The sequence below is a fragment of the Lathamus discolor genome, chromosome Z (genome assembly GCF_037157495.1).
Source record: "Lathamus discolor isolate bLatDis1 chromosome Z, bLatDis1.hap1, whole genome shotgun sequence".
Lineage (NCBI taxonomy): Eukaryota > Metazoa > Chordata > Aves > Psittaciformes > Psittacidae > Lathamus > Lathamus discolor.
In genome coordinates, this window is record NC_088909.1 from 100,015,377 (window position 1) to 100,037,740 (window position 22,364).

At 43.7% G+C, this 22,364-nt stretch overlaps 1 protein-coding gene across 4 annotated transcripts in view; it reads left to right on the top strand.

Annotated features, from left to right (window-relative positions):
* PDZD2 (PDZ domain containing 2) overlaps positions 1-22,364 on the top strand; it is a 143,358-nt gene that overhangs the window by 105,813 nt on the left and 15,181 nt on the right. For 3 of the 4 annotated variants that reach the window (XM_065662077.1, XM_065662075.1, XM_065662076.1), the window contains 11 exons: positions 2,261-2,375; positions 4,160-4,233; positions 4,396-4,621; positions 5,672-5,789; positions 8,043-8,175; positions 11,408-11,489; positions 12,428-12,531; positions 13,260-13,428; positions 14,597-15,387; positions 16,585-16,729; positions 18,360-21,930. In XM_065662077.1, the coding sequence (XP_065518149.1) occupies positions 2,261-2,375; positions 4,160-4,233; positions 4,396-4,621; positions 5,672-5,789; positions 8,043-8,175; positions 11,408-11,489; positions 12,428-12,531; positions 13,260-13,428; positions 14,597-15,387; positions 16,585-16,729; positions 18,360-21,930 (5,528 nt within the window). The remainder of the gene's footprint in view (positions 1-2,260; positions 2,376-4,159; positions 4,234-4,395; positions 4,622-5,671; positions 5,790-8,042; positions 8,176-11,407; positions 11,490-12,427; positions 12,532-13,259; positions 13,429-14,596; positions 15,388-16,584; positions 16,730-18,359; positions 21,931-22,364) is intronic. The other variant, XM_065662074.1, reaches the window with a different exon arrangement.

Sequence of the window (22,364 nt, forward strand, 5' to 3'; positions counted from 1 at the left end):
GGCGTGGGGTGGCATTCATTCTGATTTGGGGCTCCTGGTCATTACTGCGATACCAAATATTGGTAATGGATCTCTAAATATGCGTTTTTATGCAAAGCTGGTGCACCTACGGAAGAGTACCTCTTCGCATGTATATTTGTGGACAAGCATATGTTATCTATGTGGAATCTGGATACAGTAAAAAAACATCACCGCAAATTAAGCGTTAAACCCAAAGACAGTTTCCTGGTTGGTTGATTGCTTGTCTGAATTCTCTGGGTCAAAGAGTTCTCTTTTCTCCCCCCAGTAATATGTTTGCACGTTTGCTAGGCTAGATACCAGCTGGCTGAATGCTAACAGAAAATAGACAAGCATTAACCTAGGTGTATATTGTTTTCCCTAATCAAATCCACAGTAGTATTTGGGCTGTCATTTAAATACGCTATAAATATGCATGTCCTTTTCTGTAATAACTCTTTGTATTCATCAGATGGATATGTTTTGGACTGAAAAGACTTGTTTTGACTTTTAAGCTCAAATGCAAAACAAATTCCTTGTTGTGCTTTAAGTTTCGCAAAAAAGTTAGAAATAGTGATTTCTCTGGGTAGATTGACTCATGGTTGCTGTATCTCATGTTGTTTTGGGAGCTTCAGGTCTTTAATGACATTTCCAAATTAATATTTCCTCATTTTCCACATACACCATTTTTTTAAATCCTGTTTTTCTCATAAGAATTAGATTATTCCTCCCTGTGGGATAAGCCACCTTCTCCCATCCTTCTGCAGCTAGCAGACTCTAGTGATCATCAACCACCTCAAACAGCTGCTATTTTGGGTGCCTTTCACCCGCCTTTTGAGTGATCATCTCTGTTAGGGATTCCACTACAATTTTTGCAGTAGCATTTGCTTTATGATCTTTATGGAGTCCCTGGACTTGAAAAGGATTTCCACAGAGACACCATATTGCTGACTGAGAGCTAAGTGTTTACCCTTGAGCTGTCATCTGTAGGTGGACATGCAGGGGATGGTTTTCTGCTGTGGAGTGGCAGCACTTCTGCACGAAGGTGGGCTAACATGGGAACTGTTGTGCTTTGCTGCTGTATTTCTCCCACCATACCCCACATTGCTGGGGAAGAATTGCTGTGTCTGTGCAGAGGCATGCCAGGAGCCTCCTGTTTTCTGTAGATTACTTTGCAGTTGATAATTGCATAGTGAGCAGTTATTTTGTGTTGCACAGTGGAGATGCTTCCTTTCTAGAAATTGGTGATGTCTTATCAGATTACTAGAAGCTCATAACTGTGGTAGTCTACTTTATATTCACAGAGTGAAACAAAAGAGCTGGTAGTTGTATTGGGTTGTAAACACAGTGCCTGCCCTGGCAGCATCCCTCAGCTGGAGAGCAGTGCCTGAGGCGCTAATAATAACAGTGACTTCAGATCATTGAAGCACAGCAGTTTTCCACTTCCCTTGTCCACCTGGTTGGTGACTTTTCTCTTTATTCTGTAAAATACATGTACAGCAGTGACAACAGGAGAAATATGGGGCGGGGAGAGGTGGATTGAGGAAGTAATTTGTCTGGGAAATAACTCAGTAGAAGGGGGAGAGGTTCATTCTGCTGTGCTCATCCGTTCCCTGATCAGCTTCACAAGACAGTCCCACAGCCAGCCGGGGCAATGCAGGGGCGAGAGCTAACAGATGGAGCCCTGGGGAATGTATTGATCTAGATTTATTTAAATACAACATGGAACATGTACATTTTTAATTATTCTGGAGACATGAATGTGGCAGCCCCCCCATGGCAGCCCCATTCCAGCTGCATTCCTGACATTACAGCACTGACCTTATGTCATATTCTTAAGCTTCTATTTTTTTTTCTTTCCTGAGGAAATGTAGGATCTGTGGCAGCAGAGAAAACTACAGTTAATCCTGGATATAGATCTCACGGGTGGAAATCTACTGTCAATTTAGAAGCAATGTGTTACAGTTTTTAAAATGCGAGAAGGATAACATAAAGCCATTGGCCCAATGGGTTTTTTTTAAAAGTAATCTTAAAATGGCATTTTTGCTATTTCAGCTTAAGGTGCCTGCTGCTACTTTTTGGGCTGATAAGTGTGTTGGTATTAGAGTGAAAGCAAATGAGGAAATGCAAGCAGAGGGTAAGATGGCAGTGCAATTCATCAGAAGCTTTTAGGTTTTCATCTTTCCTTTGACTTCTGGCAGTCTTTCCCACACAGGTATTAATAAAGTAAGGTGCCAGCTGTCTCTTCTCCCTTTTTTTGTAGGGTCTTGGGTTCAGCATTGTGGGAGGTCAGGATTCTGCTCGTGGACGCATGGGGATTTTTGTGAAGACTATATTCCCAAATGGAGCAGCAGCTGCTGATGGAAGGCTTAAAGAAGGTACGGTAGAGAGAATTCAACTACATGTAAAGGACCACAGTGGGATATTGTTTTAGTCCAGCAGTAAAATTCAAGTACGGCTTTATTTAGGTACTTGGCCATCAGCAAGAGGCTGTGGAGAATGTAACGCACCCTGTTTGTCCATCATGGGAAGGTCATTCATAGCAGTCAACTTGATTATATTGCATATTGAGAAGGGCAAGCCACAACATGATGGTTTGTTTTGTTTTGGGGTTGTTTTTTTTTTTTTTTTCCTCTTTGGTGAACTTTCTTTGCCCAAGACATAAGCTGCAATTCTTCAGTTGAAGAGGGTTATTGATAGCTGTGAAATGCGTCTATCAAACCAAGATCTGGCTTTGAAAGGCTGGTCCAAGAAGGGGTTATATAGAAGGGCATGCTTGGGAGAGGCTGTTTTGAGCCATTGTGCTCTCTAAGCATCTTGGTATGATTTTGACATTTATCAACAAGTAAGAGTCATAACCAGAAAAATAGAAGAGGAAAGATGGTATTGGCAGTAAGATCATGCGGCTGGTTGGGGAAGCAGTTATATCCTGATTTTATTACAGCTTTTGCAGGCTTGATCTCTGGGCTGTATGTGTAACCTGCTCTGTGTTTGTTTGCACCTTGGTCTGAGTGCTATGCTAAAAAGACACGTGATTACTCACTGCTGAAAATACAAAGTGACCATGAGTTTAGAGTGGTGGTTGACAACTCTTCTGCAGGGGTTGTGTTGCTTGTCTTCTACAGAAGGCTGCTCCTGTGTTACTTCTCTCAAGCTGCTCCTGTGTTACTCCTCTCTTTCTCATATCATCATTGCCCTCTTTAGATCTCATCACACTTGTTGTATTTGAGGCTGTCTTTGGTGCCAACTCTCACACTTGCTGCTAGAGGGAAGCTCGTGTCCCTGTCGTATGGGTTGTGCACTCACTGTGGGAAACCAAGAAGTAGCAGCTGTCCTGTAGCCCCTTTGAAGGCTATTAAAAGCTTGCATTCCCTTTATTAATTTATTTAATTATTTGTTTTTACTGGGCCAGGAGAGGAGAGGTAAGTTTGTCTGGTGACATTGGCCGTCTAATTTTAGACATGTGCAAGTAAATTTGCAGGACATGAATCTGGATAATGATGCACCTCTTTTAATAAAATGAAGGTAGATCACCATAGCTGTGTGTAAGAAGTAAGACCCAAAGCCTGCAAGCAGGTAGAAATATGTTGGTATGTGTTCACTGGGGTAAGAACGGTATGTGATGGGATGTGTTCAGGGGGGTAAGAAGGGGATTTGCTATTGCAGTGTATGGGCTACATGCTTCTCCATCCACAGGCACTTAGTAAGATGACATGTTTGCTTTCTGCATGTGGATGGAAGGTTGGTTTTCTCCTAACAGGCTTTGGAGCGACATGCCACTGTGTTTAACTTACATTCTCATTTCTGCTATTGATGTTCATAAAAGAAAGGGAATTTTATAGTCCCTTTGGACTTCAATGTTATGAGCATTTATTTTCAGACTTCAGTTAAAATCCATGGTGTTTCAAGCATGTTTGTTAGTATGAAAATGCCAAGTTAAGGATCTCTGCTGAATAACAGTCTTTACTCTGCTAATTCATCACTATTAACTTGTAAAGGCATTAGGACAAGTGAAAATAAACTGAGAACAGTAAAAGGTTTCTTCTGAACAGTTAATTAGAATCTTTGTAATAGCAGGTCGCCTTATGTACAGGAAAAGGTTTTTTTACATCTCTGTATAGTCTCTATATTGCTGACTGACTCTTCTGTATCTAATTACCAGGGGATGAAATCCTAGAAGTTAATGGAGAGTCTCTACAAGGACTGACCCATCAGGAGGCCATTCAGAGATTTAAGGTAACATGGATGTAGTATGGGAGAGATATACATTCCTTTTGGGGCCATTTCGTGCCTTCAGCTTTACATCCTTTAGCTGTCACAGATTACTGTATGTGCAGGTTTACTGGCAAATGCTGGTGTATCGTGTCACCTTATTGGGTTTCTCTGATGTCTCTCCAGCAACTCAAGAAAGGTGTGGTGACCCTGACAGTGCGCACGCGGCTGCGCAGCCCGAGCCTCACGCCCTGTGTGACTCCCACCTTGCTGAGCCGCTCCAGCTCCCCCAGCTCCAGTGCTAGTGGTGGCATGCCAGCCCCTGGTGCCGATGAGGTGGACGGTTCCTCCTCCAGCCGCAAAGGACCTGGCCCAAAGGACAGGATTGTCATGGATGTGACGCTCAATAAAGGTGAGGGTCCGTTGAGATGGGGCTGGAGAACAAATCCCTGTGTCTTAGGGGAGGTTTTGGGAACATATTAGAGGCTCTAATACCCAGGGAACCTACCTGTGTCCATCTGATCTTGAACCACAGGATGGAGGAGAAAAGGATTCTCTGATGCAGAAACTTCTGAAGAGTTCCCCCTTCCACATTTTGCTGCTCCAGAGTCAGCAGACTCTTAACAGGTAGCACTCAGTGTCCATGCTGCTGAGACAGGGATGCTGTGAGATACTGGGCAAAATGTGAATCAGCCTCTCAAGCAGCTCAAATGGTTGTGCCCTTCTGGTAAACAGCAGCTCTGGGTAAGGCAAAGCTCTGTAGAGTGCTTGAAATTGGCCAAATGAGCTGTTCTGCTGCATAAGGGTTGCTGTCATTATTAATAATTATGCAAGATAAATTTAGAGGTTCTGCTGTATGTGGTACAACAAATAGGTCCATTTCAGAGGCTTAAATCATGCTGATTTTAAAGGTTGGATTAAAAATTTGGAGAGAGAAGATGAGATGTTCAGCAATTCATGTGTTAGGAATGATCTTACTTGAAGGAAAGCAAAGGTGAAGTGTACAGAGGTAATTACTGAACCAGAGATAATGCCTTACCTTTCTTCCTGCCAATTTGCTGAGGAATGCCATGCCTATGTATAACAAAAGGGAACAGTACGGTTGGCAGCATCTTCTGTACTCATGTTTTTTGCAGTTATCTTAAGTGACATCTTTATTGCGTTGCTGCCCCCACTTCTTTGTGCCTTGGACCAGATCAGACCTTGTGTGACTTTTCCAGGAGGTTCCCACGCCACACAGAAAACTTTCTGGAAGTGATGGATCTCAGAAAACAGTCAGAATCAGATATTTTCAATCCTGATTTCCACTTGTTGGTCTTGGCTTCCTGACTGACTGCACTGAAGGCCAGCCCTGAAACAATACATGAGTCTTGGTCTTAGATGGGATGTGGGAACACAAACATTTGTGTGTCCTGTGTGATTGCAATCTGCTACTTTTCTTTGTACTTCTTGTTTTTCACAGAGCCAGGGGTTGGGCTTGGCATTGGTGCCTGTTGTCTCACGCTGGAAAACAGTTCTCCAGGGATATACATTCACAGTCTGGCCCCAGGATCGGTGGCTAAAATGGATGGCAGATTAAGGTTAGTTAAAGCAGAAACATGCTGGAGTGGTTTTACAATAAAATTGTTTGAGATTTTGTTTTCACCAATGGGTTGACGTAGCATGGAGGGGGTTTATACTTAAAGAGTCGACCAAAAAGAAAACATTTAAATAAAGACATTCCAAAGGGGTATTAAATACCCAGGAAACATTATTCTGTGTTCTGGAAGCAGCACGATCATTAAGGTTGTGGTTGATTTTTCTTTTCTAATTCTTTATACAGAAAGCTGAGCCTAATAGCACCCTTTGAGAAAGGAGAGCAGCAAGAAGTGCAGCCTCATGTCTTTTTATCAGAGCTGCAGCCAGAGACCCCAGACTGGGAGGAAATTTGCAGAGCTCTGCTAAAAGCTCAGTCACCTGAAACTCTCTTGAAAAGAGCTGGGGGAGATGTTCTTGCAGCTGATTGTGCCCATGGCTGCAGCAGTGCTTTTCTGCCCTTACTGTCAATCTGGCACGGTTGCTGCAGACTGACCTGCCCATCTCATTTACTCTGTCATGGAGTTTAGATGTCTTTAACGGACTGTAAGAGAGAGAAGCAATTGTTCCCTTGTGCTTTAGGTTGGATTAAGTGGCAGAAAGTTATTTGCTGTTCCTCTCCTGGAGGCTTCATTTTTAAAAACCGTTGGAGGAAATCTTCCACCTTTCCGCATCCCTGCATAAATGCTGGTGGGTGCTGGGAGCATCGCCTGGGAGGGGAGGCTCTGCTGAAGACCCAGTGGGGCTGCGTGATCCGCCCTGAATGTGTGGTGTGAGCACTGGTGCAGGGAGGCTGAGCAAATGCCTTGCTTTCACATTAGAGCAGAGTGCCTTTCTGTTTCCTTGCTTACCAGGAAAACTGTGATAGAGCAATTGGATGTTTTGGAATAAGGGAAGAAGATAATTTTGTGGTGGCATCCCTGCCAAAGTCCTTTAAAGTTCCTACTGTATAGAAATGTCTGTAGCAGACAATATTTAATGCCAACTTGCTTTCTTGTAAGCCTCTTTGGAAAAGATTGCAATGCTGGTTGCGTCTGTATGTAACAGCTGTATCATTTATTAAGTTTAATGATTGATTATGTCCAGGCATGCTTCCCAGATTTCTAGCTTGCTTCTTTGAGACATTTGCTTCTGTTGTCCCATCAGTGGTTTATGGCTCCATAGCCAAAACTTAGAGGATGGTTTTGATTTTTTGAAAACTTTGTTAATAAAATACTGGCTTTACAATACCAGAGAGGTTTGAATCCAGCTCCTCCATATCTGAGCTTCCCTTCTCAATGATGTGCCTGTGTAAGTAATACTATATATGTACATGACTGTGTATTTCTAATAGCTCTGTAAATCTAAATGATCGGCAGAGCTGCAGCATGATTACACAACTGATAGGTCACTCTTTGCTTTCCTGAGCTTGTACCAGAAATACAGGTTGCTGAAGGCTACCACATGCAATTGCCATTTTGCCTTTGGCATGTAGACTCACGGTGTAAGTTTATTTCCATTGTCAAAAGTAGCCCAATATATATCAGCAGTAGTAGACTATTTGAGAATGTCTATTTAAAGCAAATGCCTTAGTAATTATGAGAATGCTTTAATGATATCCCTAGCTGATGATCTTTTCTTTTAGATAGTTGCAGATATCTAAGCATCATGAGCAAGAGTCAGCAAATCGGGAAAACAAAAGTAAACAATATGTGCTTTCCTTTCAGATGAGTTTTTGGTGTTTGTTGGTTTGGGTTTTGTTGTTGGTTGGTTTGGTTTTTTTCTTTCTAATGGGCACTGTATCTTAATTTGAAGCAAATGCAGGCTTATCTCACTCAAATTTTTCCTGGAGTAATTTTATAAACTCGTATCTAAATCGTGTATTTCTTATCAGTGTGTTTAGTGTTATGTAATTCAATATGAGGGGAAGGAACAGCCCATCTGAATCTAATTTTTTCTCTTTGCTCAACAAGTTTCTAAATGCAGAACTGGAATCAGAAGTTTTCTTTCACCCTGGTCCAAGTGCAGCCAAATGTTCTGTGTTGATTTAATAGGGTTTTTAGCACTGATGTTAAGTGCAGAAGGGATCTCTGCACCTCCCTCATGAAGTCAACAGGACCTGAAGCATTCACGTCACTGGGAACAAGACCAAGATTAGGCTCTTTGCACATCATATCTTTTCCAGACACTTGTATATTTGAAAAAGCTTAGCCATCAGTTGAAAGCACAAATGCTTTCGTAAAAGGCAGTTGTGATTAACTGGCTCTATCTCTCTGCAGCCGTGGTGACCAGATCCTGGAGGCAGATTCAGTGAGCCTGCGTCACGCAGCATTAAGTGAAGCCTACGCCATCCTGAGTGAATGTGGTCCGGGTCCAGTCAGCCTAATCATTAGCCGTCATCCTAACCCAAAGGTGAGGAGAAAATGACTTGGTATGTCTGGTTTGTATCTGGTGCTGTAATTTAAGTCTCGGTGTCAGGAAAGCAGCGAATAAAGAATACTGAAGTTTTCCCTCTGTGGCATGTGTTGTGTAGTAAGTCAGGATTGTAATGATGCCTTCCAGTATTGTAAATTGTAGCAGTGCTGGTCTGTCCCTACTGCTTTTCAGTTAAATCACCCACTGATCAAATGCAATTTTCATGAAACTACTTGAGTGAATGTTCCCATCTTTCTCAGTACTTGGACCAAATGGCAATGCAAATATGGCACAGGTCCTCGTCTTCCTAAAAGTCATTTTGCAATTAGCTTGTCTCTGGGTAGAATATGAATTAGGGCCAGGAATATAAATATCAGCGTATTGAACTGATCAGCTATAATAAAGTAGTAGGAATACTGTTTCTAAAAAAGTAAAATCTGTCCAAAGATCAAAGTTTTCCTTCAGGAATTAAAACGTGAGAATCAGGAATGTACTGCTACTGTGAAATCTGTGCAAGGGCAATTTGGAAAGAAGGCTGTGTTTACAAAGTGAGTATTTTCGAGCAGTTTTTAAAAATTGATGATAGAAGATAAAAGCCTTTTCAATCAAGCTATTGGGAATAACAACTTCTTTTATTTCAGTATTTCAAAGAATTTTATGAGTGTGCAAAACCTTCCTGTTTAAACAGGAATGAAGCTGTAAAAATATTTGCATTAGTAGGTCCAGAGAGCTCTGACTTTTGAACTCCTAACTACAGATGGAGACCTTAATAAATCCATATCTAGGAGAACTCAGGTTTCTTATTTTATAATTAATTGCATATTTTCTGCTAAATCAAATATACAAACAATAGACAAATAGGGTTCTCCTGCCCAGACTTTTTTATCATTGCTGCAAGGCCTTGTGCTGCTAAAAAGAAAGAGGCTGTGGTTCTGTTAGTTAAAGGTAAGCATGAAGGGGGTAAGAATTGGGCTTATAGCCTAAGATAACAGTATTTCAAGGAAGTCTGTATGCTGTGCTGAAGCAGCACAATGGTTCCATTTGATTGCATTATTAAGGCATATAGACTTTTGGAGAGGCTCCATGGAGCCTGCCTTCTCTTCTCCATCCTTCATCTTGCTGTGATGGTGACTAGAAACACAGTAAGTGACTTAACCAGGTATCTGAGCTGAGTTAAGCTAATTGCTTGCTATTACTCAGTAACAGAGGGAAACTATTAAGTGGCTTCTATTACAGTTTTTCATAAGTGATATTTAAAATGACAACAAATTCTTTGCCAAGAAATGCTAGGCTAATTCTGAGAAAAGCTTAAAATTAAGCTGGAGTGACCCTAAAGCATTTTTTCCTCCTAGGCAGTATTGAATCCACAGTCCCTCACAGCTGAATCTCTGAAGGAGTGTCCATACGGGCACACATATTCATCATTATGTCACTGTCATAGAATCATAGAATGATTTGGGTTGGAAAGGACCTTAAGATGATGTAGTCCCAACCCCCTACCATGGGGAGGGATGCCTCACCCTAGACCATGTTGCCCAAGGCTCTGTCCAGCCTCTTCTTGAACACTGCCTGTGGTGGAGCATTTTTTACAGCACGAGGGATCTGTAGATGTGTGTGGGCATTTTATCTTGGTTTTGTTTTATTTTGTTTTGTTAGCTCTTAATAATACCTCAGCCTGTGGAGTGTGGTTAGGAATTAATCAGCTTGTCCATCTCCAGTTTGATCTGCCTTAGGCATAGAGGATGCTAAAAATCAAAACTGGAAGAGCTTGCACGAGTGTGGATTTCTGTTTAGCTTTAAACTAATACTGCATTCTGTCCAACAGCTGGTTTCACTCCTGGGACATCTTGTACCCCAAAGTTTGTGTAAAGCTCCTAGATCATACTCTCGAGGCTTAGTCTGTGTCCTGTAGGAACTCCCTGTGCCCTAGGAGCTGGTAGGCTTTTGGTTTGCTGTAAGGTCATGCCATGGGCTGAAAACAGAGATGTATTTCTACAAAGGCTCATATTGCTTTGAATGTTTTTATACTTAATGTCTTATTTTATGACACAAAAGGTCCACAGTACATTTTGTTGCTGAATATGTTCACTTTAGTGTTTTCATGTACTTCCAAGAGCAATACCACAAAATTTTCTTTCTTCTTGTTATTCTGAGTGAATGTGGCATTTAAACTATGTCTAAACTGCTGAGTTTGCTTAGGAATCTTTCAAATCTTCATGGTTCAGAAAGATTCAAGTTTCTAGTCCCTATTTATGCTGAATTTTAATTCATGTAAAGCAGTGTACATAGAAATTATTTTTGACAGAGTTAACTTGCTTTCTGTTTTTATATATGTATATTTGTGTAGACTAGTTGTTCCTCTTGTGAAGTTATATGGAGTTTTCCAGTAATAAGAATCAAGTGCATGACACTCATTCAGAAGAAAATTAGCAAATATGGTAAACCAGTATTTATTCTTAAACCAGAGAGACATTAATTACTGATTACTGATTTAGGTTTTCTTTTTAAAAGCAAGGACAAATGAAAATTAAAAAGACAGCTAATATCACAGGAAGTCTGGTATTCTTCCGGTAGGTTGAGTGTAGAATATCTTCAGTTGCTGATGTGTTCTTGTACGAAGAGGTCTTTGTCTATTTTAAAGTAATATTTTCTTGATAAATCAATGTGTACAGCATTTAATTGAGTTAAAATTGTGCTGTAATGGCTTCATTTGATTTCTTTAAGTCTGGCTGTTTTATTTGTTTGCATAATGTGGTGCTTGGATGTGGTCTTCATGAAGTCGGCAGGCTTCTGCCTCCTGGTTTATGCAGGAGAGTAGCATGGAGGGAGTCTGAATCAGTAGACTAGGACTACTTTAGATTGGATATAAGGAAGAAATCCTTTGCTGTAAGGGTGGTGAGGCACTGGAACGGCTTGCCCAGGGAGGTTGTGAGTGCTCCATCCCTGGCAGTGTTCAAGGCCAGGTTGGATGAAGCCTTGGGTGGGATGGTTTAGTGTGAGGTGTCCCTGCCCATGGCAAGGGGGTTGGAACTAGATGATCTTGAGGTCCTTTCCAACCCTAACTCTTCTATGATTCTATGACTTAGGAGCTCTCAAGTAGGTGGTCCTTACTGCATCTTTATAAATAGTAGCATACCCGAAATTAGTCACCTGTTTCTAGTGATAAGCGATCAGACTTGCATCTTCATTTTGTCTACCAGTTTGATCTCTGTCTTCCACTTGACATTAGGTTTCTGAGCAGGAGATGGATGAAGCAATTGCACGTACTACCCACCGAGAGAGCAAGGATTCCAACTCCTCTCACGTCTCAGGTAGCAACATGTTTTCTTCTAATGTGTCTTTTCAAAGTACAGGAAGGTTTAAGGACATCTTCGGTTCCCCAACATTTTGCGTACCCTCAAAACAGCAGAACGGTTTAGTGTGTGTAGTCACTCTGTCCACTTGGAGAAATTTTATCAAGACCATCACGTTTGACCTTATAGCTTATACTACTTTGTTTTGCTAGGCTGTCATGATCCGAAAGTAGGGTTGCCAAGAGATGGTTGCTTTATCCTCTCTTCAAAATTAATGGGAAGCACGTTGTCCTAGTAAAGAAAGGACGGGATGAATCAACTCCATCTGTGTACATTTATCCACATAAGTGGCAAAAAAACACACAAAAAAAGAGAAAGTATTGTTGTGTCCGGATATTGCATACTGGACTGTGTTTTAACTGCATTTTAATCTTTGGGGTCATCTCAAAAACTGAGTGCTTTGGCATTTGTCTGATGTTTCTGAACTCTAGACTTAACACTTCCTAAAATCTTACAGATGAAAGCAAACTCTTGGCAATGGCTAAGTGACTAGTAAGGTGATTTTTGGAAAGAAATCTTGGATTTATGATTATCCCCTTTATATTTGTGTCAGCAAGACCTTTACTGAAGTAGACCTTGCCAGTAGCTACTAATTTGTCTTCTGAGGTTGCACCTAGTCAGCAGCATGCTCCAGCATGTGAGGAAGATCCTCTTCTACTTGTCTATTGTTCATAACCCTGTCCTAGGCCTGGCTGGTATAGTGTGTCTCTGTGACTTTATTTCTCCTGATCTGAGGGAAAGCTTGTGAAGTGTTAATAAATCTTACTTCAGGAAAGCAGTTTAAATAATAGGTGGGATTAAATGCAGTCCCCAGCTCAGAAAGTGAATGAGGAGCTGGTTTGTATATGTAGTCCACAGCTTTAATGTTTGGCACCTAACTAAACTGTGTTTAACAGGAGCTGTACAAAAAAGTCCATCTCCTAGTGTGAAGGTCAAACAAGGAGAGACCTCATCCCCCCTCAGCTGGACTATGAAACGCTTCCTGGAGCCAGCAAGCCGGGTAAAAGAATTAGATACAATAAAAACAGCATCAGCTTCACATTCAGCTTTTACTTCAGTTCTTATTTGAGGATCTGTGCTCCTTCCCTGTCACATGGGAAGTGTTTGTTTCTTACATCATGTGTTTAAATCATGACGGCAGCGAGTGCCTGTTTGTATGCCTGTAGCTTTTGGGAGTGATGTGCAGAGCATGGGAGAAAGAGCTGTGGGCTCCCACCTCCTGCCACCGGGAGGCACCCCTGATCTCTGGGACACATAGAAGAGGTTATCAGGAGACACCTGAGCCTGTGGGCAGCAGGCTGAGTGCTTGGTCTATTTGTATAGCCGTTGCAGTGGAAAAGTCTCTGTTTTATCTGGGAAAAACAAAAAAGTCATAGAGACTGTGTCCAGAGGTACAAACCCTTCCCTTCTCTCAGTGCAGAAGGTGTGTAAAGGGAATCACATGAGGGAATGGTTTCATTTCTTGTCTGCATTGAGCCACACCTGTAACACAGTGGGATTTGGAATCCGTTATTTGTTATACTGGCTAAAAATATATTGATGTGCAGCATCTCAGCCATCCAAGTTTGACAGTTTGGCCCTCAATGTACTGACAAGCCCTCTATTATAAAAATTTGCTTTAAACTTCCTTTATTGACATGGAGATGTGAGTGGAGTTTGTGGTGGTTGCACGCAGACAGTGGCTTTAAGCATCGATGATGGCCGGTCACCAGGTTCAATTCTTTTCAGCAGGGATCTGTCAGCTCTGAGGCAGAGCTTTCCCAGTACTTCTCGCATGACGGTACAAGCCAGCTCCCATATTCTGATGCTGTAACAGGCTCCTGTGATGAAGAGCAGCTCCGTCAGAAGAACAGAAGTAGTTTGTTGGATGATGGTTCTCTTCTTCCTGGCAACCTGAGTAAGAGATGGAAATGTGTGAGGTCATTTAGCTGATGGGGTGAAAGTCACTGAGCTGGTTTGCTTTACAGGAGAGCTGTACAGCGATTCCTGTTGCTGGTAAGAAGTGCTGGGCAGCGTGGTGCAAGCTGGTGCTCATCATATTAAATTCATGCTGGAAAATGGAAGGGGTTTGCCACAATGCACGTAAATGCCCGTTTCCATGGTATTTTGTCCAAACTGCTGTTCTGATTATGTGAAAATGACTTTATTTGATTGGTTTGGCCAAAACTGGATTGACAGCACTGCACTTTGGGGTTTTTTTTGATGTCTGATGATCATCTGATTGATTGCATTTAAATGAAAGTGTTCATAGCTGTATCAAATACACCATTTCAAAATGTCACATGTAGCAGTGTAAAAACAATCAAATGTTCAATTTGACATGAGATGTTTTGCACGTGTCTTTGTCCCCGTAGTGTTTAACTGAAAGTAAACATTTCCTTAAAGACCTACCCCTGATCTCACAAAGGTTATTGCATTTCTTCTGCCTTTCCTGTGCTTCTTAAGTAATGTCTTTGTCTACAGTTTATTTTTCTCTAGAAATTCATTCTTTAATGCTTTAAAAACATTTTTTATCTTAAAATTCCTACTAAACAAAGCAAAACAAAAAAAAAAAAAAACCCAACAAACCACTTTCTACAAAATAAGATGTAGTTCTTTATCAGAAGAATGTGAAAAGGGTTCTTTGGCTAATTAGTCTTTAATTTGAAACTGATTTTGTGCTTGTGTCTTTGTTCAGGAAGTCATTTTTCGTTCTCTCCTAAGTTGATACAGGCAGTCCTGAACATAGATTTAAGCAAAATGTGAAAGAAATTGTCTTGTTTTAATTAAAATACACATGTGAATTTGCATCCCTTTGTATCATAGTCATAATTTATAAATAAACTGAAAATAGAACCAGATGTGCCATGAACTGATTCTGAGAACTACCCGTAAATTGTAGTGCTGTGTACCATCCATCTTGTAGTGTAGTTAAAGGGAGGACATGAAAAACCTGTTTTTCACTTTGTGAGATGTTAAGCTTCCCCCGTGAACAGAGCCTCATGTAATCTGCTGCAATCAGATGCATGGCATTAAAAGTCATCTATAAATGCAATTGTAGTATGACTTCTTTTTTTTTTCCCTAGCTGCCAGAGAAGCAGGACTGGCAAAAGCAAATGGTCCAGCTTCTCCTAGTAGTGGGAGATTGTCCAGTCTTCACAACAAGCATGTGGAGTCTGTCAGACCAGGAATCCTCAGTGACAGCCCCAAATCCGCCCGCAGCCCCTTTCATCGACAGAGAAGGGTTGTGTTCTATGATGGTGATGTTAGTGATGATGACGAAAGTTCCCATTTACAAAGAAGCCAGAGGGCCAAGAGCCAGGAGGATGCTGGTGTTGTCATTACAACCTCGTCTGTAGAAATCGATGATGAGAGCCAGGACAGTGGGTCACCTAGATACAGTAGCACAGAGACATCTTCCCCTGTCTTCAGCAATTCTGTGGAGTCTGCAGACAGCACGCTGGAGCAAATTGACTCTCCCTTCTTCCCCATCATAGCATTCGATTACTCAAGTGTGCCTGAAGTTCGTCTTGGCAGCCTGAGTCTGAAGGAACTCCGGGAAGCACAACTTGAATCTAAGAGATCCCCAAAACTTGAGCACAGAGCAGTCACGAGAGTGAAAAGCATGATGAGCACTGAGTGCCGAAGCCTTCAGAGGCAGAGGATGGAGGAGCATGGCTCTTATAACAAGCCTGTTGCAAGGATGCTCCCTCACAGCAAGAAGTGTGAAGCACCAGACGGAACTGGGCAGGGCCAAGGTGAAATAGTCACCTTGGTTCGCAATGAGCACGAGTCATTCGGCCTGGATTTGGAAATCCAGGCCATGCCTTTAAAGGTTGTTGTCACTGGCCTGCGGCCAGGTGGAGCAGCAGAAATGGTAATTTTTTAATTTGGGTTGTCTTGTTGTGATTTGCTTCCATTTTGCTTGGATTATTACAGTTATTATTGTTATTAAACAAGTCATCTGTTGATCACTTGTTTAATAACATGTGCAAGGGACGTGTTTGCTGGGCAAAATGTCTCATCCCACATTGTTCTGAAGCTGCAGTTAAATTAAATGCTTCTGATTTAGAAGCATAACCTGGCTAATTCAGAACTAAGAAAGTCAAGAGGCGTGGATGAGATGCACTTGCCCCTGCTCGCACTCACAGTTTTGAGAAAATACTATTCCTTTGTTTCTTTTCTTTTCATCAGGGGCGAAGGCAAAAGAAGTAAATCCTGGTGGTGAAAATGTTTATTAATCTCTATTATTTTATGTGCATGTATCCCTGTGTTACATGAAACTGATACCAGGAGGCCTTAGGTGCTGCCAAGGTTTGCCAAGCGCCATGGCAGTGGTGGTAACACGCAGCTCTTCTGCATCTCATACATGCACATACTAATTTGGATATTTGCTTCATGCTGTATGTGGAACTGCTGACCTAAATGCCAAAGTGCAGTGAAAGGAAGGAGAGTACTCCAATGTACAAAGCTGGGTGTAGCATTTTTTGTCAATTTACTGTCCCTTAGGGCAAGAGGGAATATGTTGTAGCAGATTGAGTTGGGCTATCGGAGCTGGGGATTTGGGCTCTGTTCCTGCGCTTTTCTCTGGGTTTCGTGCAGTGTTTAGAAATAAACTTAGGCTTTTACCATAAAAGCTCAGTCCATGTCCAATTCAGTTATTTAAGAGAGTCCCACTGGTCCAGTGGGAGGTTGTGACCAGCAATGTAATTCATACATGAAATGCAAAAATCATAGGCAGTGTTCCAGGCCTGAAGAAGCTAGGGCTAATTCAGCTGAATTCATTTAAATGAAAAGGGCTGTGTCCTCCTTCCTGATACTGATCTCTCAGAGAAACCACCAGCTCTTTTGACCTTCCTGTCTGAGACTGATCATTAATTCGTCTCCTGGCAAAAGTACAGTCTGCCCTTTATTTATGTGTTGGCAAACTGACAGCAGTGGTACCTGTGCTCTGCAGTGATGTGAAATACGGAACGTTGCTCGCAAGCCATGACTTGCTTCCCTGCATTCCTTGCCCCTGTGGCAGTGCTTTTGTTGTGTATTTATAATTTTCTTGAATCTGTCGTTGCATCAGGGATCAATGGGCAAGATGGCTGTTGGAGATGAGATTACCACCATCAACAGTATCCCAGTCAGTAAGATGACATACGAAGAAATCTGCATGCTTATGCAGTGTCTTCCCACGTCTGTAACCTTGGAGATCCAGAAAGTAACACCAGGTGAGAGAGTAGTGTTGGTTTTGTACTATATATTCCGCGTACCAGTGGAGAAAATTCCCTTGGATCAGCTGGATCTAATCTTCTGCTTCCCCAGCTCCCCAGACTGATTCAGAGAAAAAACAGGGGGTACATTCTGTCTGCATTGGTGATCTGTCTGCCGTGGGCAGGGGCACCTCACACTAGACCATATTGCCCAAAGCCCTATCCAGCCTGGCTTTGAACAGTGCCAGGGATCGGCCGTATTTCTTATAAAAAGTTTTCTAGGTTGAATCAAAGTATTTGATACCTTCTTAGTTTCTGCTCAGGGCTTATTCATGCTGCTGCAGCAATATATGCATCCCCACAGACTGTACAGATTACATGGTGTGGAAATGAGTGTTTGAAAAAGAAAAGCATACTTTTAAAATTCAGGAAGAACATAGTATTTCACTTCATTCCAGCTTATGATCTTCTTCGTGTACCTATTAATACCTGGGAGCCTAAAGTGTTTCCAGATGCTTCAGTTCCAGTTGTAAGGAATTTCTGGCTTGGCAAAGTCCTGTTCTTGTTTCCTTAGGCTGCTGTGGCTTTCGCAAACTAACAGCATTGGAGTAGGGGCACACTTGCACTCCTTTATCATGCAACTTTTCTGTCCCACCGTCAGGGAAGAGGGTCACTTCAGTGTGTGATCCAGCATCCTGAAGCAAGGCAGTACTTCAAATCCTAGCCTAGCTGCTTCAGATTGTTCTTCTGAGATGATTTCCCCTTTCTGAGCTCCAGGAGGAATCTCTGCTTCTTAACATGGGTACCTAAGTTAAGATGTGTGGGTAATCCTGCAGGTTTGTGCAAGGATGAAAGAGAGCTGACACATTTCAATGAGCAGGAAAGGGTACCTCCTCCATGCTTTCTAGGCCTTATCTGAAAGGCAGCTTGAATTGGGGATGCATGTCCCAGAAGCGGAAGGGTATAAGCAAATGCTTAAGGGTGAAGTGCTGAAAATCGAAGAGCTTGGAGAAATGGGTGAATGTGTCAGAGTACCACAGTGACTGGTAGCTCAGTGTGTTGCCCAAGAGTGGGTTAATCATGTATTGGAAGGAAGGAAAAGTCTGTGCCAGAAGTCCATGTGCTTGATGTGTGTATAACATCACCCATGCGTGTCACATTAAACACCTGCAGAAGTGCCAAGAGGATCAGAGTCAAGTTATTTATGCACAGCTTGTCACTGTGTTATTGTTCACCTTTGTTTGCTATGCCAGGGCTTTGTGTACTGTCTGCAATCTGTTGGAGACATCTTTGATCAAACAAGTAATGAGCAGTAGTACTGCTCAGCCTGGCTTAGTGCAGACTGACACTTTGGTAGTTGGCTGCTTAACTGCTGAAATTTCAAAGATGAGAATTAGACAGATCGTGACTGCTCACCTTGGATGAGTGGGTTGTTTCCTTCTGCGTGCTGCTCAATACACAGGGTTGTGATTAGTTTGAGTTGTTGTAAACATCACTACAGAAGAGGAAGAGTGCAGAGCAAAAGGCAAACGTAGTCTGATTACGTGGGTGTCTATTTTTGTAATGAAACCTGGTGTTTTGTGTATCACTTCCTATATCTGACAGGATTTTGCTTCTTTTTTATTTATTTTTTTTTTTAATGATGCAGCTGTCAGCAGATTTACAAACCTCATCCTGTCTCCGGGGATAGACAGTCAAAATCAAGCCGACGTCAACAGCATCCTCGCAACTGAGGAAGAACCGAGTGCTGGAAAGCGAGGAGCGGCAGGTTTGCAAAGCGGTGGCTCTGCGGTGGAGAGAACAACAGTGCCACCTGATGCCACGAGCAGAGACGTGCAGAGATGTAACACGGAAAGCAGCCGCCCCGAGGACTGCGTTGCCATCCCTGTCACCAATATCGATGACCTGGTCAGCCGGATGGGTGCTCCCGAGAGCAGGGCTTCACGCACCCCATCACGAGCGGAAAGCCCCCTCCGAGAGGAGTACACAACGATGTGCTGCTGTGGGACCGACGAAGGCTGTCCCGGTTCTGAGCCACGAGTGGCCAAGGAGGAGCTGCTGGAAAAAACTGTGAATTGTGGAGCTAACGCACAAGGGGTTTTGGGGCTGTCTGTGTTGGACACCATTAACACAGGCAAACTTTTTACTGTGAATAAAAACTCATTAAATAACTATTCTAGAAATTACAGCAGCTTACATGAGGATGAGCTGCCTGCAGCAAACACTCTGGAAGGAAAGAGAACCGAATCATTTCCAAAGTCCATGTATGGGGCTGCGGAGGATTCTCACTCAGACACAGAGTCTGTCACAGAAGCCTTTGATAATGAGGTGTTGCATGGGTCCTGCGCTACTGCTGCTGCTAACACCTCTGCGGTCTGTACTGTAATTGAGTCAGATGAGGAGCAGATTGAGATTTGTTGCCTGAACAATGAGCCTCAAAATCCCACACAGGAGCAGCATCTGGCATCTGCAAGACAATCATCCTCTGTGTCCCCACTGGACCCTTGCAGCAGCATGGGTTTACAAACTGAGAGCTGCGCAGTGTGTGGGTCACTGGAGACAGGCATCAACAAACTAAGCTTGGAAGATCATGGTGGTTCCACTCCATGTCCTTCACAGTGTTCAGATGTGTCTTCTGCATCCTTGTGTTCTCCTGCCTCAGTTTTCCTGCCAGAAAAAAACATCCTAAAGAATTCAGTCAATATCCCTGAAGTTTACTCTTTCTGTAACAACGGTGCCTTAAGTACAGAAGAACAGATGGGTTTGGGAAACAGTAACAGACGTATGAAATGCTGTGAAACCATTGAAGAGGAAGGGTCTCTGCACTGCAAAAAGATAAGCTTCTGCTCTGCTAGGAATGTCAGTGGCTTGGAGAACAACTTGCTTGAGAAAGAAGGGTATCATGATGAGCAGAGATCCAAATCTGAAAGTGAAACGGTGGTTGATGACTGTAATCATGCTGTTAGTTACTGCTTAGTGAAGAAAGAAGCCAGCAGTTTGTCCAACTTGTGTAAAACAGACAGCAATCATGTGAATGCATCGTCATCAAGAACATTATCTCTCAGGTCTCCTTTTCCCACTAAATCTAAAGATCCAAAGGCTAATACAACTCATGACTTGCCAGGGAAAAATGAGAAAACTAACTCTGTGACTTCAGGAAGGACTTCAAATGGAAAAGTCCAAAGCTCAGGCACAAATCACTGCAAAGGAGCTGCAGTACCGCACAGCCCATCCTCACAGAAGAAATCCTGCCAGGAATCTAAAGGAACGGCACAAAAAAGTATAATGGACACTCTTTTAAATAATCAGAAAGCCAAAGCAGGACCAAAGCTAAAAGGGTTCACCATCAAAGGCAAAATAAAGGCAAATTCAGATTCTTCTGGCATTAGTCCTACCAAAGTCAGTGGGGTCAGTGGGGCTGATCAGAAAAGGGCTTCTGTTTCTCCACAGGTGTCCCCCAAACTCATGGGGAAGAAAACACCATTGTCCCGTAGTTCACCTACAAACTCAGATCCTGGCAAGAGCATTTCAGCAGCCTCAAGGGCTCTGAGGTCAGAGCTAGAAAATAAACCATCTTTGGTCATTTCTGAGGATTCGCTTCTGCCTCTCCTGAATGGCACCGGCGGCCCAAAAGCAAGCGGTGAAATGAAATGTGGCTCTGGGGAGCTACCAGACCTGCAGCAGGCATGGGGAAATCTAAAAGAAAAGCAAGTTTCCATGCAGCCTGCTGTGTGTCAGGGTAAGGGTGCTAAGGTGGATGATTTCAGAGCCAGAGACAGTCAGTCCAAAGTCACTTCATCTCGTCAGGGGATACCAAAAGCTGAATATATGAAAGGGAGGACTGAGAACCCTGGAACAGGCCTGAATGCAATCAAGAGCATCTATAGTGCAGATGACCTTAGGCAATTAGATCTGCAAAATGTAGGACCATCTGCTTCGTTCAGGTCCCCCTCAGTTCAGCAGGAACAGCTGGAAGGACAGGAGATCCAGCGGACTTTTATTGAGGTGAAGCTTTCCTCCTCAACATCATCCTCTTCCTCCTCTTCCTCTGCTTCTTCCTCACCAGCATCATTTTTACAGCTACCATTGCTGGAGAAAACAGAAGAGGTGAACACAGAAGTGCCTCGTCTGGCTGAGGAAATGGGGACCATGCAGTATTTCTCAAAAGCAGATACTGCCGGAGACAGAAGTCTCTATGGCTTGTCAAAGCCTGTGACAAGGACTTACTCAATGCCAGCCCAGTTATCAGGTCACTTGAGGGAGGAATGCCATGTTGCAGAGGTTAACCCCGTACAAGGCCCCCAGAGCCATGCTGCAAATGAGAAATACCCCCAGGCAGCAACAGGGATGTTAAAGACAGTCCATCTGAACCTTCCGAATGGCCAGAAGGAGCAGGCTTGTACCCCCAAGAGCACCCAGAGGGTCCATGACACATCCCCCTCAGCCAGCGACATTAGCTGCCCCACTATCGATAAGCTGAGGAGCTTCAGGAGGAATTACTACTACTATGAGCTGAACTGGCCACATGAACCTATCTCATCCTTCTCCGTCAAACAGAGGATCAAATCCTTTGAAAACCTGGCAAATTTCGACCGGCCCATCGTGAAGGCCATCGATATACACTCGGCCGTGAGGTCCCCTCTCGCCAGGAGGTCGTGTGGTGGGATGGTACCCACAGCCAGCCCTGCCGAGACACCACGAGCTTTGCGGCGCAGCTTCAGCTCCTACGGCGGCAGCCCAAGCCCTGCCAGCGCCATGGCCAAGGCCCCCTCCAGCGCAGAGCCCATGCGTGTGGCAGAGAGCAGCGGGGCGGGAGGAAGGCCCCAGAGGAGCGAGGATGGTGGCAGTGGGGCAGACACAGCCTCCACCTCACAGGCACGCCGCAGCCGGGGCCTGGGGCGTCCACCGCTGTCCCGCTCCAGGCTGCGGGAGCTGAGGGCCCTCAGCATGCCCGACCTGGACAAGCTGTGTGAAGACTTCTCCGGGCCAGCACAGCCTGCTTGCTTCAAGACGGAGCTGGAGATCACCCCCCGCAGAGCCCTTGGCGTGCCTGCCCTGGGTGACACAGTCCCACCAGCCCGTGGTGGTCCCAGGATGGGAACGGGTGCCAGCAGCCCTCAGGACAGCGGCTCGGGGACACCGGGGTCTGCGTCGGACGATGACATGCCCCAGTGCAGCTCTCCGGATGGGGAGCGCTCTGAAAACAGCTGGTCCATCAGGTTGGTGTCGGCTTTGCCCAAGGCTGTTTTGCTTTCGTTCCAGCCTCTCCTGAGGTGAAGCTTCCCCACTGCCTGTCCCAAAGCATGTTTCAGCTCTGGCCACAGCCTCTATTCCCCTCTCAATTTGGGGTGAGTTCTTCATGTTCCTGATCACCAGGAGCTGCCATGCTGCTGTCTGGTGGTGGCTGTGCTCCTGCACTTCATCCTGGTATGGCTGGGCACCTTGACTGTGTCCCCTTAGCTGGGTTTGGTCAGGTTTTGGCCACATTATGGCACAGCAGCGGCTGTGGAGGGGAGGCTGTGCAATGCTGGTTGCCAGCACACAGTGACAGACGAGGTTGTTGTCCTGCCAAAACCAATCTTCTGATAGAGCTGTCTCCTTGTTTTTGGTAGTATATATTGCTAAAACTATCGGGGAAGGAGAAGAGGAACTG